Raw genomic sequence first — 15,815 nt, 5'->3', positions numbered from 1 at the left:
TCCATATTCCTACCACATCCCCACCTGTCCCTATATTTCCCTACCACCTACCTATACTAGGGGCAATTTATAATGGCCAATTTACCTTTCAACCTGCAAGTCTTTGGCATGTGGGAGGAAACCGGAGCACCCGGAGGAAACCCACGCAGACACAGGGAGAACTTGCAAACTCCACACAGGCAGCACCCAGAATTGAACCCGGGTCGCTGGAGCTGTGAGGCTGCGGTGCTAACCACTGCGCCACTCACAGTTGGTAGAAGTCGCGGATTTGGAAGGTGCTGTCTAAGGAGCCTTGGTGCATTGCTGCAGTGCATCTTGTAGATGGTACACATTGCTGCCACTGTGCTTCGGTGGTGTAGGGAGTGAACGTTTGTGAATGGTGTGCCAATCAAGCGGGCTGCTTTGTCCTGGATGGTGTCGAGCTTCTCGAATGTTGTTGGAGCTGCACCAATCCAGGCAAGTGGAGAGTGTTCCATCACGCCCCTGACTTGTGCCTTGTCGATGGTGGACAGGCTTTGGGGAGCCAGGTGGTGAGTTACTCGCTGCAGGATTCCTAGTCTCGTGATCCAGACTGTTACAAGATCTTTCCTCCCATTAGCTCCTTGCTTATCTGATATCTGTGGGATGTTTATAGTGTCCTCCACCGTGAAGACCGATGCAAAATATTGGTTTAAATTATCTGCCATTTCCTTGTTCCCTGTCATCAATTCTCCAGTCGCATCTTCCAAGGGTCCCACGCTCACTTTAGCTACTCTTTCTTTTTACATACCCGTAGAAGCTCTTGCTGTTTGTTTTTATATTCTTTGTCAATTTACTTTCATCAATTTTCTCCCTCTTTATTAGCTTTTTAGTCATCCGCTGCTGGTTCCTAAAAATTCCCAATCCTCTGGCCTATCACTAGTTTTCGTCGCTTTGTAAGCCTTAGTTTTTGATTGGATTCTCTTCTTGACTGCCTTTGTTAACCACGGGTGGTTCATCCTTCTCATAGAGTCCTTCTTTTTGACCAGGATAATGTTATGAAGTGCTCAGTATAAATCCAGCCTAACAACATGCATATATATAGCACACCTAATGTAGTAGAACACCTTAAGGCCTTTCAAAGGAGCATTAATAAGTAGTTATTTGACACCAAGCCACACAAAAAAAGACTTGCATTTATGTAGCACTTTTCACGACCACCAGATGTCTCAAAGTGTTTTGTAGTCAATGAAATACTTTTTTTTTGAAGTGTAGTCACTGTTGTGAATGCAGGAAATGCGGCAGCCAGCATGCGCACAGCAAACTCCCACAAACAGCAATGTAATAATGACCAGATAATCTGTTTCTGTGATGTTGACTGAGGGATAAATATTGGCCAGGACATCGGGGATATAGTGCCAAGGGATCTTTTACATCCACCTAAACAGATGGGGCCTCAGTTTAACTTCACAGGCAAAAGACAGCATCGCTGACAATGCAGCATTCCCTAAGTATTGCACTGGAGTGTCAGCCTTGAATTTTGTGCTCAAGCCCTGGTGTGGGACTTGAACCCAGAATCTTGTGACTCAGAGGCAAGCGTGCTACCAACCAACTGACACTAAGGAATAATTAGCACAGATGACCAAAGCAGGTTTTAAGAGCCTCTTAAAAGGACAAAAGGGTAGAGAAGCTGAAAGACTGAGGGCTGGAAGAGGTTAGAGAAAGGCAAGGCCACAGAGGGGCTTGAAAACAAGGATAAGAATTTTAAATTCAAGGTGTTGCTGGGCCAGCAGCCAATGCAGTCAACAAGCACAGGGGCAATAAGACAACACTACTGTGAATGCATGAATGAAGACCCCCTGTGTTAATTTCAACACTTGTTAAAGAAGAGACTTTCATCTTCAACATAATCTTTCTTGCTTTTGTACTCTATGCCTCCATTAATTTATTATTTTATTCGTCTCATGGGATGTGGCCAGCATTTGTTGCCCAACCCTAATTACCCTGGAGAAGGTGGTGGCAAGCTGCTTTCTTGAACCACTGCAGTCCATCTGGTGCAGATGCACCACATTTCTGTTAGGATGGGAGTTCCAGGATTTTGATCCAGTGACAATGAAGGAACAGAGATATATTGCCAAGTCAGGATGGAATGTGGCTTGGAGGGAAACTTATAGATAGCAGTGTTCCCACACGTCTGCTGCCCTTGTTCTTCTAGGTGGTAAAGGTGAGGGGTTTGGAAGGTGTTGTCATCTTGTATATGACACACACTGCTGCCATTGCCCGTCGGTGGTGGAGGGAGTGAATGTTTACGCTGGTTGTCGGGGTGCCAATCAAGCGGACAGCTTTGTTCTGGATGCTGTCGAGCTTCCTGAGTATTGTTGGAGCTGCACATATCCAGGCAAGTGGAGAGTATGCCATTTGATTTGTGCCTTGTAGATGATGGACAGGCTTTGGGGAGTCAGGAGGTAGGTTACTCGGCGCAGAATTCCCAGCCTCTGACCTGCTCTTGTAGCCACAGTATTTATGTGGCTGCTCCAGTTCAGTTTCTGGTCAATGGTTGGGTGTTGATAGTGGGGGATTCAGCAATGGTAATGCCACTGAATGTTAGGGGAGATGGTTAGATTCTCTCTTGCTGGTGATAGTCATTGCCGGGCATTTGTGTGGCGTGAATGTTACTTGCCACTTATCAGCCCAAGCATGAATTTTGTCCAGTTCTTGCTGCATATGGACATGGACTGCTTCAGCATCTGAGGAGTTGTGAATGGTACTGAACATCATACAAATCAGTGAACTTCTGACATTATGATTGAAGGAAGGTCATTGATGAAGCAGCTGAAGATGGTTGGGCCTAGGACACTACTGAAGAACTCCTGCAGTGATGTCCTGGAGCTGAGATGATTGGGCTCCAACAACCACAGCCATTTTCCTTCATGCTAGGTATGACTCCAACCAGTGGAGAGTTTTCCCCCTGATTCCCATTGACCTCAATTTGGCTAGGGCTCCTTGGTGCCACACTTGATCAAATGCTGCCTTGATATCAAGGGCCATCACTCTCACCTCACCTCACGTTCAGTTCTTTTGCCCATGTTTGGACCAAGGCTGTAATGAGGTCAGGAGCCGAGTGACACTGGCGGAATCTAGACTGAGCATTAGTGAGCAGGTTGTTACTGTTTAAGTGGCACTTGATGGCACTGTCAATGACATGTTTCATCGAGAGCAGACTGATGGGGCGGTAATTGGATTTGTCTTGGACATACGTGGGCATTTTTGGGTAAATGCCAATGTTGTAGCTATACTGTAACAGCTTGGCCAGGGACGTGGCTAGTTCTGCAGCACAGGTCTTCAGTACTACAGCCATGGTGTCGTCAGGACCCATAGCCTTTGCAGTATCCAGTACCTTCAACTGTTTCTTGATATCACAAGGAGTGAATCAAATTGGCTGAAGGCTGGCATCTGCGATGCTGGGGATCTCAGCAGGAGGTCGGGATGCATCATCCAATCAGCACTTCTGGCTGAAGATGGTCTCAAACGCTTCAGCCTTTTCTGTAAAGCTTCTGGATTTTTTTCTTTAACTTCTGCATTAGTTGAGGGATGTCAGTGCTAGGAATGGAACACTTTCACTTTGAATACCCAATATCAAGATTAAGTGTTGCCAGGTTACAAGGGAACTATTGTGTTTCAACATTTTTAAAAATTCTTTCATGGGATGTATTTGTTGCCCATCCCTAAGTGCCCTTGACAATGGAGTGGCCATTTCAGAGGGCAGTTAAGAGTCAACCACATTGCTGTGGGTCAGAAATCACATATAGGCTAGGCCAGGTAAGGACAACAAAGGACATAAGTGATCCAGATGGGTTTTTACAACAATTGATAGTAACATGGCACCATTACTGAGACTAGCTTTCAATTCCAGATTTTTTGTTAATTATAGAATTTATTAATTAATTGAATTTAAATTCCACCAGCTGCCATGGTAGGATTTGAACCTATGCCCCCCGGGCATTAGCCTGGGCTTCTGGATTACCAGTTCAGTGACATTACCACTACACCAACGTCTTGCCCGTAACCCACTACAATGTGACAATTCATTCCCACACAAGCTACACCAGTGGCTGAAGTAACAATCCAGCAATGTGTGCCAAATTCTTTTTTTAAAAACTGTTTGTACTGGTTAACATGAAGAGAAATGTTTAATCTGAACACTGTGGCTGGATTGCAAACCCTGCAGCAGAGATGAACGCACGAAGCCACGGTGCTGCCCAAGCCTCAGTCAACACACATTTACAATAATAGAACGTATGCAAGATCTAGTCCAAAACTCAACAGTATTACCTGCAATACTCGTCCCAGCAATGCCATCCCCCGTGGGTACCAGCTGGTTTCCACGTAGGAGTCCCTCAGTGGTGAAGATTGGGGTTTCACCAGAAACAAGAGGGCCTTTTAAAGTCAGAACCTGACCCTGTGGTGTCATCAGCAAATTCCCAGCAGTCAGAGGGAGAGAAGAGGTTGAAGAATCTGTCAAAAAACAAAGTAACAGTCCTATAACAAATGTTGCATTGCTAACACTGAATTCAACCTCTCTTGTACTCCTGAACAAAATACAAGCAAAATATTGTCTGCTAAGCAACCCTCCTGTCATCTCTAGTCTATCTGATCTTTCTTTTATTTTCTTGTCAATTTTCTCTGCTCCTCCCTCGAACGTATTGACTCCTTGCTAATATATAGATCTATGTGGCCCCACCCTTGATAATGAGTGTCAGCAGGTTAATCAGTCGCAGGAAGTGGGGGGGATGAAGGAGGGAAGCACCACAGCCGAACATGCTCCAGCCTCAAATGACATACATACAGGCACCTACAATGGAATCATTAAATAGCAATCTACTGGTCAAACATCCCTTCCATAACTCAGACACCTACGGCAATGCTAATGTCTCAGCATAAGCCAGAGATGGAATTCGAGATCCAGAAATGGTCTTTCTCTTACTTTTTTCAATATGACTTTGTCACTGTGCCTCTGAATATTCCCTCCCATTTTTCTAAGATGCAAATATATGGTCTGAAATTGAAGACTAGATTTGTATTCTTGTATTTTTTTTTAAACTTATTAATCGTGTTCTGATCTACATGCCTGCCCTTCACCTAACTTTCTCAACAAAAAAATAAATAAATTTTAAACAGAGCAACCTTCAAGTAGAAGGTGGAAATGAAAATGAAAATGATTTTCTTCAGCCTTTGCCAAAATACTGTACTGCACAAGCATGTAACTAAAAAAAACATACAATATTCTGCGGTCAGCAAATTGTCATAGAGTCATAGCTTGTACACGAATATTGGAGCCACTGATCTTCAGTACACCTTCAGAGCTGAAGAGGACTTCTCCCAGCTATATAAAATTCTACATATTACTCTGTTGCAGAAGACTGTAGATAAATGCAAAGGAAGCCACAAAGGATTAATTCTACAGTGTGTGTTTAGGAATAGCTCACGATATTCCAAAGTATTGCAGAAAAGGTTAGTGCTTTCAATCAGCTTTGTATTACATCATAGATGAGGAGACAACAGAGTTACACTATTACTCCAATGGGCACTCTGTGTCCATTCCCGCAATATTGTCATGCTGTTGTGTAGATGGTAAAAGTTACATACGGGGAGCCGTCAACGACCGTTTCCTGGTGAGAATAAGGGGTTTGCCCGTGCCGGCCTCTATCACCAGGTCCTGCCCGCCTGTCAGCATAGTGACGTTGGGTGGTTTCTGGGTCTGCAAATTCATTGCCACTTTCTGGATAGAGTCCATAGCTTCAGATGCATTAGATGCTGTTCTCCAGCTGCTGCAATGCTGCTTTCCTGTGTCAGCTCCTTGCTGCAAGTTGTTTTTCTTCTGAACATCCAATGCTCTCTGCTTGGCACAGATATACTCCAGTTTCTTCAAAATAACCTCTTCAGTCTTCCCTAAAAAGAAAGGGCACATAATTATTACTGTATCAATTTTATTAATTAAGTCTTATTTGAGCTGATATGATCCTTTCTTCAACATCCTGAGCAGTCTCTCCCCTCTCCTATATCGCATGCCATCAAATATCTTATCCTGTGTGTTCTATTTTAATTGTAAACTTAAATGCTGCTAGATCCAAAATGTAACTGAGTTTCAGGCCTTGTAATTTTTTTTATTATTTCATGGGATGTGGGCATTGCTGGCAAAAGCCAGCATTTGCTGCCCATTTCTAATTGCCCTCGAGAATGTGGTGGTGAGCCGCCTTCTTGAACCACTGCAGTCCATCTAGTGAGGGTACATCCACAGTGCTGTTAGGGAGGAAGTTTCAGGATTTTGATCCAATGACTGTGAAGCAACGGCGATATAGTTCCAAGTCAGGATGGTGTGTGACTTGGAGGGGAAGTTGCAGGTGGTGTTCTTCCCATGCATCTGCTGCCCTTGTCCTTCTTAGATGGTACAGGTTGCGGTTGGAAGGTGCAGTCGAAGGAGCCTTGGTGAGTTGCTGCACACTGCTGCCACTGTGCATCAGTAATGGAGGGAGTGTCTTGTAATTAAATGATGTCGTTTTGAAACTGCCAAGCGCTAACAGATGTGCATCATTACATAGCACTGGCAAAAGACATTCAATTCCTCTGCCCACTACTTTGAGGGAGCCATTAACCTAGGTTAGTGCTGCTGTTAAATCAGCCAAATAATTTGATATTGAATCATTAAGCATATATCATGCAGCCTAATTTCTATACAGTATAAAAAGAACAAACCAAGAGCTAGAAGAGAGGAATTTTGTATCTGTACAAGATCCCCCATTAAATTTTCAAGTACTGTGATAAAGTTATTATTTTTAATTAATCAGGTTACATTTCATAAAGAGTATTTACCACACCATCAATTTGCTCAAAATATCTAGTCACCATAAAATATTTAGTCATATCTTGTTTTTTTTTATAAATGAATTGAGATAGGAACAGGAAGAGGCCATTCAATCCCTTGAGCCTGTCCTGCCATTCAATTAGATCATGTCTGATCTGTACCTTAACTCCATTCACCTATCTTGGTTCGTAACCCTTAATACCCTTGTTTAACAAAAATCTATCAACCTCAGTTTTAAATTTTTCAATTGCTCCCAGTCTCAACAGCTTTTTGGGAGACAGTGCTCTAGGTTTCCACTACCCTTTGCTGAAGAAATACTTCCTGACATCACACTTAACTGCCTAGCTCTGATTTTAAGGTTATGCCCCTTTGTGAATTCCCCCCACCAGATGGAATAATTTCTCTCTCGACCTTATCAACTCCTTTAATCATCTTAAAATTCAGTTAGATCTTAATCTTCTATACTCGAGGGAATACAAGCCCAGTCTACGCAAGGTGTTCTCATAATTTAATCCTAAAAGTCCCCGAAGTGTCAGGGCCCAGAGGCATCAATGACCTCCTTCATGTTTTTTCAGAGTTTACTGAGGGGAATGAAGATTTATTTTGAAACTTATTTCTTCACCCCAAAAGGGCCTTAAGCTTTCTAACTCACAGCAACAAGGTGCAAGTACCTCTGCTGCACCTCCACAAGTGCAACTCAACCACCATAACTCTGCAAATGATCCCAATCCAGCATCTGGGTTGGGTTCAGCCCAGTCAAAGCAGAAGGTGGAAGTCTTGTCCTGTTTCACTGCATTAAGCTGTGGCTCAGTGGGTAGCACACTTGCCTCTGAGACACAGGTTGTGGGCTCAGGTCCCACTCCAGAGACTTGAGCACATAAACTCCAGGACAATACCGTTGGAGGTGCTGAATTTCAAATGAGATGTTAAACCGAAAACCCCATCTGCTCTCTCAGATGGATGTAAAGATCCCGGGGCACTGATTTGGTGGGGGGGGGGGGGGGGGGGGGGCTCTCCCGTGTCAAGCTGGCAGCTAAATGAGGACGAGTGAAATGCAACTTTATGCTTTTCTCTGCACTGAGTGTGAAGGCGGCAGTTCGGTAAGTGAGTGGATTTTAAGGGTTAATATGTCAAGACTAGTTTTTAGTTGGTTTACATCTAGCAATTAATTGAAATTCCTGCTTCAGTTAAGAGGTAAGTGAGGTTTCTTGCAGTTTTAAACAGGAAAATACTAACTCAGAGTTGCTGTAGCTAGTTAATTCGGCAGCTAGCGTAAACTGGTTTCTGAGCTTTAGCAGAGCTCTAGCAGAGCTGACACAGCATTGTTTTCAGAGTATAAATTAAGGGGACTCTCAGTGCTGCTTGTCTGCACCGGGTGCTACTGGAGGGCACAGAGTGTGAAGAAGGGAGTTTGGTAATTGAAGGAGTTCAATCTGAAGCCAGGGTATTACATTTGAACAAAGGAAAGTATGAAGGTATGAGGGGCAAATTGGCTGAGGTGGATTGGGAAAATACATTAAAAGGTATGACAATACATAGGCAATGGACAGTTTGAAAGAAATATTACATGGTTTACAACAACTATACATTCCTTGAAGGCACAAAAAACCCAAAAGTAAAGGCAGTCAATCGTGGATAACAAAGGAAGTTAAGGATTGTATAAGATTAAAAGAGAAAAGGCCTATAAAGTTGCCAGAAATAGTAGTAAACCTGAGGATTGGGAGGATTTTTAGAATACAGTAAAGGAGGACGAAGAAACTGATAAAGAAAGGGAGAATAGAATATGAATGTAAGCCAGAAAAAAAAAATAAAAACTGTAAACGGTACGTAAAAAGGAAATGTTTGGCTAAGACAAATGTGGGTCCATTACAGGCAGAGTCAGGAGAATTTACAATGGGGAACAGAGAAATGGCAGAGAAGCTAAATGTTCTATGTTCTACCATGTTCTACCCTCAGTAAACTTGAGGTCATCCAAAACTCTGCTGCCCTTGTCCTAACTTGTGTGAAGTCCTGTTCACCTAACCTACATTGGATTCTGGTTCAGCAACACTTTGATTTTAAAATTTGCATCCCTTGTTTTCATATCTCTCCAGCTTCCTCCAGTCCTACAATTCTCTGAGGTATCTCTGCTCCTCCAATTCTGGCCTCTTGAGCAACTACAATTTTAATCACTTCACCATTGGCGGTCATGCCTTCTGTTGCTGAGGCCCTAAGCTCTGGAAATGCCGTTGTAAACATCTCCACATCTCTTCCTCTTTTTCCTTCTTTAAGACCTTCATAACTACCTTTTGGACCAGGCTTTTGATCATGTCCTAACATCATATGTGGATCGATGTCAAATTTGTTTTGATTATCGCTCCCATGAAGTGCCTTGGGAATGTTTTGCATGTTTAAAGGCGCAGTGGGGCGGCACAGTGGCGCAGTGGTTAGCACCGCAGCCTCACAGCTCCAGCGACCCGGGTTCGATTCTGGGTACTGCCTGTGCGGTGTTTGCAAGTTCTCCCTGTGACCGAGTGGGTTTTCGCCGGGTGCTCCGGTTTCCTCCCACAGCCAAAGACTTGCAGGTTGATAGGTAAATTGGCCATTGTAAATTGTCCCTAGCGTAGGTAGGTGGTAGGGGAATTGAGGGAAGGTGAGGATGGGGTAGGAATGTAGGATTAGTATAAATGGGTGGTTGATGGTCGGCACAGACTCGGTGGGCCGAAGGGCCTGTTTCAGTGCTGTATCTCTAAATAAATAAAATAAATAAATTACTTTGTGTCTGTCTTCATTGAGGAAGACACAAGAAAGCTCCTAGAATTAGAGATCCAAGGGATTAGAGGGAATAAGGAATTGAAGGAAATTAGTATTAGTAAGAAGGTTCTATTGGAGAAATTAAAGGGGCTGAAGGTTGATAAGTCCCCAGGACCTGATATTCTACATCCCAGAGTGTTGAAAGAGGTAGCTATGGAGATAGTGGATGCACTGGTGATCATCTTCCAAAATTCTATAGATTCTGGAGCAGTTCCTGCAGCTTGGAAGGTCACAAATGTCACCCCACTATTAAAGAAGGGAGGGAGAGAGAAAACAGGGAATTAGACATGTTAGCCTTGCATGAGTCGGGAAAATGCTGGAATCTATTCTAAAGGATGTGATAAATGGGCACTTGGATAATAATGATCTGATTGGGTATTGTCAACATGGATTTATGAATGGGAAATCATGTTTGACGAACCTATTGGGAGTTTCTTTGAGGATGTTACTAACAGAATTGATAAAGGGGAGTTGGTGGATGTGGTATACTTGGATTTTCAAAAGGCCTTTGATAAAGTCCCCCACAGGAGGTTGGTTAGCAAAATTAAAGCACATGGGATAGGAGGTAATATACTGCCATGGATTAAGGATTGGTTAACAGGCAGAAAACAGAGAGTAGGAATAAACGGGTCATTCTCGCTTTGACAGGCTGTGACTAGTGGGGAACCCCAGGGATCAGTGCTTGGGCCCAGCTGTTCACAATATATATCAATGATTTGGATGTAGAGACCAAATGTAGTATTTCCAAGTTCACGTATGACAGAAAACCAGGTGGGAATGTGTGTTGTGAGAAAGATGCAAAGCGGCTTCAAGGGGATTTGGACAGACTTAATGAGTAAGCAAGAACATGGCAGATGGAATGTAATGTGCAAAAATGTGAGGTTATCCACTTTGGTAAGAGGAACAGATGTGCAGAGTATTTCTTAAATGGTAAGAGATCAGAAAGTGTAGATGTACAAAGAGACCTGGATATCCTCGTCAATAAGTCACTGAAATCTAACATCCAGATGAAACTAGCAATTAAGAAGGCTAATGGTATGGTAGCCTTTATTGCAAGAGGATTTAAGTACAGGAGTCGAGAAGTCTTGCTTCAATTGTATAGGACGTTGGTTAGACCGCACCTGGAGTACGGTGTGCAGTTTTGGTCTCCTTATCTTAGGAAGGGTATTATTGCCATCGAGGCAGTGCAACAAAGGTTCACCAGACTTGTCCTATGAAGAGAGATTGGGGAAACTGGGCCTGTGTTCTCTAGAGTTTTGAAGAATGAGAGGTGATCCCATTGAAACCTACAAAATACTTAAAGGGATAGACAGGGTAGATGCAGCTAAGATGTTTCCCTGGTTGGGGAATCTAGAACCAGGGAACACAATTTCAAAATAAGGGGGAAGCTACTTAAGACAGAGATGAGGAGAAATTTATTTACTCAGAGGCTTGTGAATCTTTGGAATTCTCTACCCTAGAGGGCTGTGGAAGCTCAGCCATAGAGTATGTTTAAAGCAGAGATTGACAGATTTCTAAATACAAATGACAAGGGGATATGGGGATAGTGTGGGAAAAAGGCACTGAAGTGGATGATCAGCCATGATCGTATTGAGTGGCGGAGCAGGCTCGATGGGCTGAATGGCCTACTCCTGTTCCTATGTTGCTATGTTCAAACCCCTCAAAGATTCACAGAATGTTGAGCCCCATATATTAATTTTTTACTATACCCGTTTTTTTATACAAGCCAGACCTCTTGTTGTCATTTCCCAATCTTTTGTGCAAGTCTTGTGCAGAATCTTCTGCAAAAATACATTTTTTTTTTTTAAACGCAGTGGGAATCCCCTTAAGCTCTGTTGCAATGAACATACAAAAACTGAGGGAACAGCAAAGTTGTGCTGCACAGCAATGTCCCAGAGTCGTGTACAACTGAAAACTCCAGTATAAAGCTTTGACACATTTCCAGTGCTATTTCCTTCTACAAATATTATAATTTTCCAGTTAAATGGCTCTTCCAGACATGAGGCAAGCAGGAGCTATTACATTAAGTACATCAAAGCACATTTTACGTGCTTAAGGAATTGCCATTATACAGTAGACCTGACACAAAACCTCAAAAGAACAGAATTCTGGGTACTTATGCTGTCTTGGCTGTTTGGAAATTGTACAGTGTATGACAGCAGGAGATTTTTTATCCAATAAGTTACTAAATCTACAAGTAGGTCTTCCTATCTCAATACGAGAAACTTAACTGGACCAGCCATATAAGTATTGTGGCTACAAAAGCAAGTCAGAGGCTGGGAATTCTGTAGCGAGGAGCTCACCTCCTGACTTCCTAAAGCCTGTCCCAATCTACAAGGCACAAGTCAGGAGTGTGATGGAATACTCCCCACTTGCCTGGATGAGTGCAGCTTCAACAACATCCAAGAAGCTCGACACCATTCAGGACAAAGCAGCCCGCTTGACTGGCAGCCCATCTATCACCTTCAACATTCATTCCCTTCGTCACTGATCCGCAGCAGTGTGTACCATCTACAAGATGCACTGCAGCAACTCACCAAGCCTCCTTCGACAGAACCTACCAAATCCACAACCTCTACCACCCAAGAAGGACAAGGGCAACACTACTTGGTAGCATCACTACCTGCAAGTTCCCCTCCAAGCCACACACACCATCCTGACTTGGAACTATATTGCCGTTCCTTTACTGTCACTGGGTCAAAATCCTGGAACTCCCTTCCTAACAGCACTGTGGGTGTACCTACACCACATGGACTGCAGTGGTTCAAGGCAGCGGCTCACCACCACCTTCTCAAGGGCAATTAGGGACGGGCAACAGCCACTGGCCTAGGCCAGCGACGCCTACATCCCATGAAAGAATAAAAAAAGTCTCGCAATATCTCCTTGATGCACAAAAAGAACTCAATTGCACCCCCTCAAACCATGAAAGGACGCTGTCAAGAATTTTCTACCTAGATTAACTGCAAGAGAACTGTCCTTCCAACTCCCCTTTTCTGCCATGACAGAGCTGCAACCAATCCTTACCTGTCAAGAGGGAGACCTTGCGAATGAGTAAATCCCTTTTGCGAGTCTGGATGCTTCTCACAGCTGATAGACAATCAGAATGATCCTGCAGATTCTGGATTTCAGCAAATGCCTAAAACAGCACAGAAACAAACGTGCATAAAATTTTCCGATCTATTGCAAGCAGTTACCACACAGTTATTCTGGCATTTCAAGTAAAATGAAGTAATTCCGACCAGGCATCACTCTCCCGATGTCCTTCTCCCATACACGTTAGGAATCGATTTCTACATGACACTATGTGGATTTTACAGAATAGACCTCCACCTTCAATCCAAAGGGACAGGGCCCTGTGGCGTTAAAATATTGTCTTCTAATAACCCAACTCCATTCCCAGCTGTTTAAATTTCCATAAACAGCCATTGACCAGGCTCCTACAAAAGGTAGGCTGAGACCTAATTAACAATTCATGATGTCATCAGGCTGCAACTTTGGAAGGTTAAGATCAATAAGGCTTCCACATCCTTGGCCTTCCTAGGCCTCCCCAAAACAAACCCACATCCTCCCTGCTATTATAAGGACCAAGGATTTGAGTTCAGATTGAAGCATAAAAGAGACACAAAATAATAATTGAAGCAGACAGGTCAATACCTCTGTTAAAATGGTAGACAGAGGAATTTGCTCCGAGTGTGTTAAGTGCTCGAATGATAAGACCCAGCAGTAAATTCTACCATTAAAATGTTTCTATATGCCTCCCTGACACCAAATAATGTTTCAAACCTGTTTGAGAATATAGTATTTTGAGGCCTTCTGCTCCCTGCGGAGCCCCAAAGTTCTCTTAAGTCTTTCGAAGAGGTCTCGCAGCTCAGAGCGCCTCCGCCGCTCATTTACTGTGTGTGCGGTCCGATACACCATTAGAGCATCCAGCTGAGCCTTTGCTTCCTTACTGAGGTAAGTGCAGGGTTTCTAATGGAGAAAGAAATGCAGTAGAGAGAATTTCCAGCAAGTACCTTTCTGGAGCTACTCAAAATTCAATGAGAACAGAACCAGCAAAACCCTCTGAAGGTTATCTTTTACAGCTGTAAACTTCCCAATGGATACCTCCAGCAGTCCAACTGATGGTATGTAAATCCACCCTGCCAAAAAGCATGAATTGCAACTCGAGGTTCAGTACCCCTCCCCACACTGATGCCACTAATACTTTGCATGTACAGTCACTGACTCCCTCCAAGTGCAATTAATTCTCTTTGGATCCAGAGTCTTCCCCCACACTAATGCTTCCCACATTATTGCTCACCTGCTTGGGTTTGGATTCCTCCTCTGGGGATTTGTTGGCGAGGTATGGATTATGGAAGTGGCATCTGGAAACAAAAAAAAAGGTTACTTCACATAGTTCATGAGCAGGTGGAAAAACAAATCCTGACATTCTCTCCCTTAACAAACCCTGGAGATTTCTGAACACATTTTTGCAACAACAAGACTGATTGATCCATTTCAAAACAAAAGGAGACCAGGCTAAATACTTGGCAACCTTGCCTTAAGTTTTTTAAATCCACTGCACAAGCAGCATCCAACCTTTCTGATTTTGCAGACCACACAAGCATGCACCATGGTGCCCATATATAGGCCAGGATCTCGTGGAGGCGGCAGGGCCCCTGGCCGAAAAGACGAGGTTGTGGCCTTTGCACAGCCCCGGCGCGATCCTCTGTCATTCTGGAGGCAAAGTTTCCAGTGCTGGAATCTCCATCCCTTTAACGACAGGGATCCCGCCTCCAAGAGATGCCGGCCAATCAGACAGCCAGCAGCTCAGCAGGATCAGCATCGCCACCGGGTGCATGGCCACTGCTGGTACTACAGAGACCTTGGATCCAGACCCAACACTGGAACTCCAGACCTCAAGTAAGTTGGGCAGGGTCGCTGAGGCCAGCCCTGAAGGCCCTGACAAGGTGTATGGGCGTCAGCATGAACTCTAGGGGGAGGGGGTCCAGAGATATGGAGGTTTTGCTGACAGGCCTCTTCCATGGGCCCCAGATTGTCCATGGAGGAGGGACCCCCACCCCCCCAAGCTCACAGGGAAGGTGAGGGCGCCTCATTTTACAAGGCGCCCTCCCCACATGGCGGAGGCACCCCACGCCGCAGGTTAGATCCTAGTGGCAGCAGCAAGGCCCTTAAGTGGCCTTTAATAGGCCATTCAAAGGCCTCAATTGGCCTCTGGGTGGGAAGGCCACCGTCGGCCGATCCTGCCCCAGCAAAATCACTTAGTGATGGGGTGGCAACGGGTCTTCCGCCATGATTCTATGGGCCCCCCCTCCACCACCTCTGACCTCATCTCAGGGGGGACCCATAATATCCAACCCATAAAGTTTAACTCCATGTACACATTAATTTGAATATATCTCAAGCTGTTGGCTCTAATTGATCATGCTGTTTGGATTTAGGATTTATCCATCAATGAGGCAAAGCACAGATAAAGGCCTTTCCAATCTTCCAGACCCAGAAAATATGAACAGAACAAAACTGAGTAAGCAATATAAGCATGAAGACGACATAGTTGCCTGGACTTTGACGATCACCAAGGCTTAACACCACCGGGTGTAGTTTGGACACCCTTTTCCTACCCCATACCTTGCTCAAAGAGGCAGATGGATAATCTGGTCCAAAGTCTCTGCACATGAGATCTGCAAAGGCAGTCTATGTATGCTGTTTTGCTCTGAGATTTGTTTTTTTTTCAACTGCAGAAAATCTCTCAGACACTGTCTCCATTCTTCCTACAAATGCTAGGATAAGCACACATCATGAGGGAACTACAGCAAGAACCTTGTTCAGTTTGCTTACCCACTGTTTTTTTTTCATGTTTGTACTTGCGGCTGTTCAATTTTCAGTCCGTTAACACCCTATCTGTACTAATGCTTTGTCTTTCAACAAACCATTAACATATTGTTTGCCTTTGCTCCACAACCTTCTGGTCAGCTATTCTGTGACCTTGTCCTATTTACACCTTCTCTTTTGTTATCTCTTGCCCCACCCCCGTTTTACTTGCTTATAACCTTTTACATTTCTAATATTTGCTAGTTCTGAAGGAGGGTCACTGACCTGAAACGTTAACTCTGCTTCTCTCTCCACAGATGCTGCCAGATCTGCTGAGTATTTCCAGCATTTCTTGTTTTTATTACAGCAAGAACCTGCCTGCATCTTATGA

The 15,815-nt window shown here is 44.0% G+C and overlaps 1 protein-coding gene across 2 annotated transcripts in view; it reads right to left on the bottom strand.

The window, feature by feature from the left end:
* Positions 1–15,815, bottom strand: part of mgaa (MAX dimerization protein MGA a) — a 123,091-nt gene that overhangs the window by 22,028 nt on the left and 85,248 nt on the right. For both annotated transcript variants that reach the window (XM_068039614.1, XM_068039615.1), the window contains exons 19-23: positions 13,914–13,977; positions 13,397–13,582; positions 12,638–12,749; positions 5,605–5,907; positions 4,291–4,473 (exon numbers count right to left, since the gene is read on the bottom strand). In XM_068039614.1, the coding sequence (XP_067895715.1) occupies positions 4,291–4,473; positions 5,605–5,907; positions 12,638–12,749; positions 13,397–13,582; positions 13,914–13,977 (848 nt within the window). The remainder of the gene's footprint in view (positions 1–4,290; positions 4,474–5,604; positions 5,908–12,637; positions 12,750–13,396; positions 13,583–13,913; positions 13,978–15,815) is intronic.

The sequence above is a fragment of the Heterodontus francisci genome, chromosome 9 (genome assembly GCF_036365525.1).
Source record: "Heterodontus francisci isolate sHetFra1 chromosome 9, sHetFra1.hap1, whole genome shotgun sequence".
NCBI classification, from domain to species: Eukaryota; Metazoa; Chordata; class Chondrichthyes; order Heterodontiformes; family Heterodontidae; genus Heterodontus; species Heterodontus francisci.
Note: the sequence above shows the minus strand (reverse complement) of the source record. Positions and strands in the feature narration are given on the sequence as shown.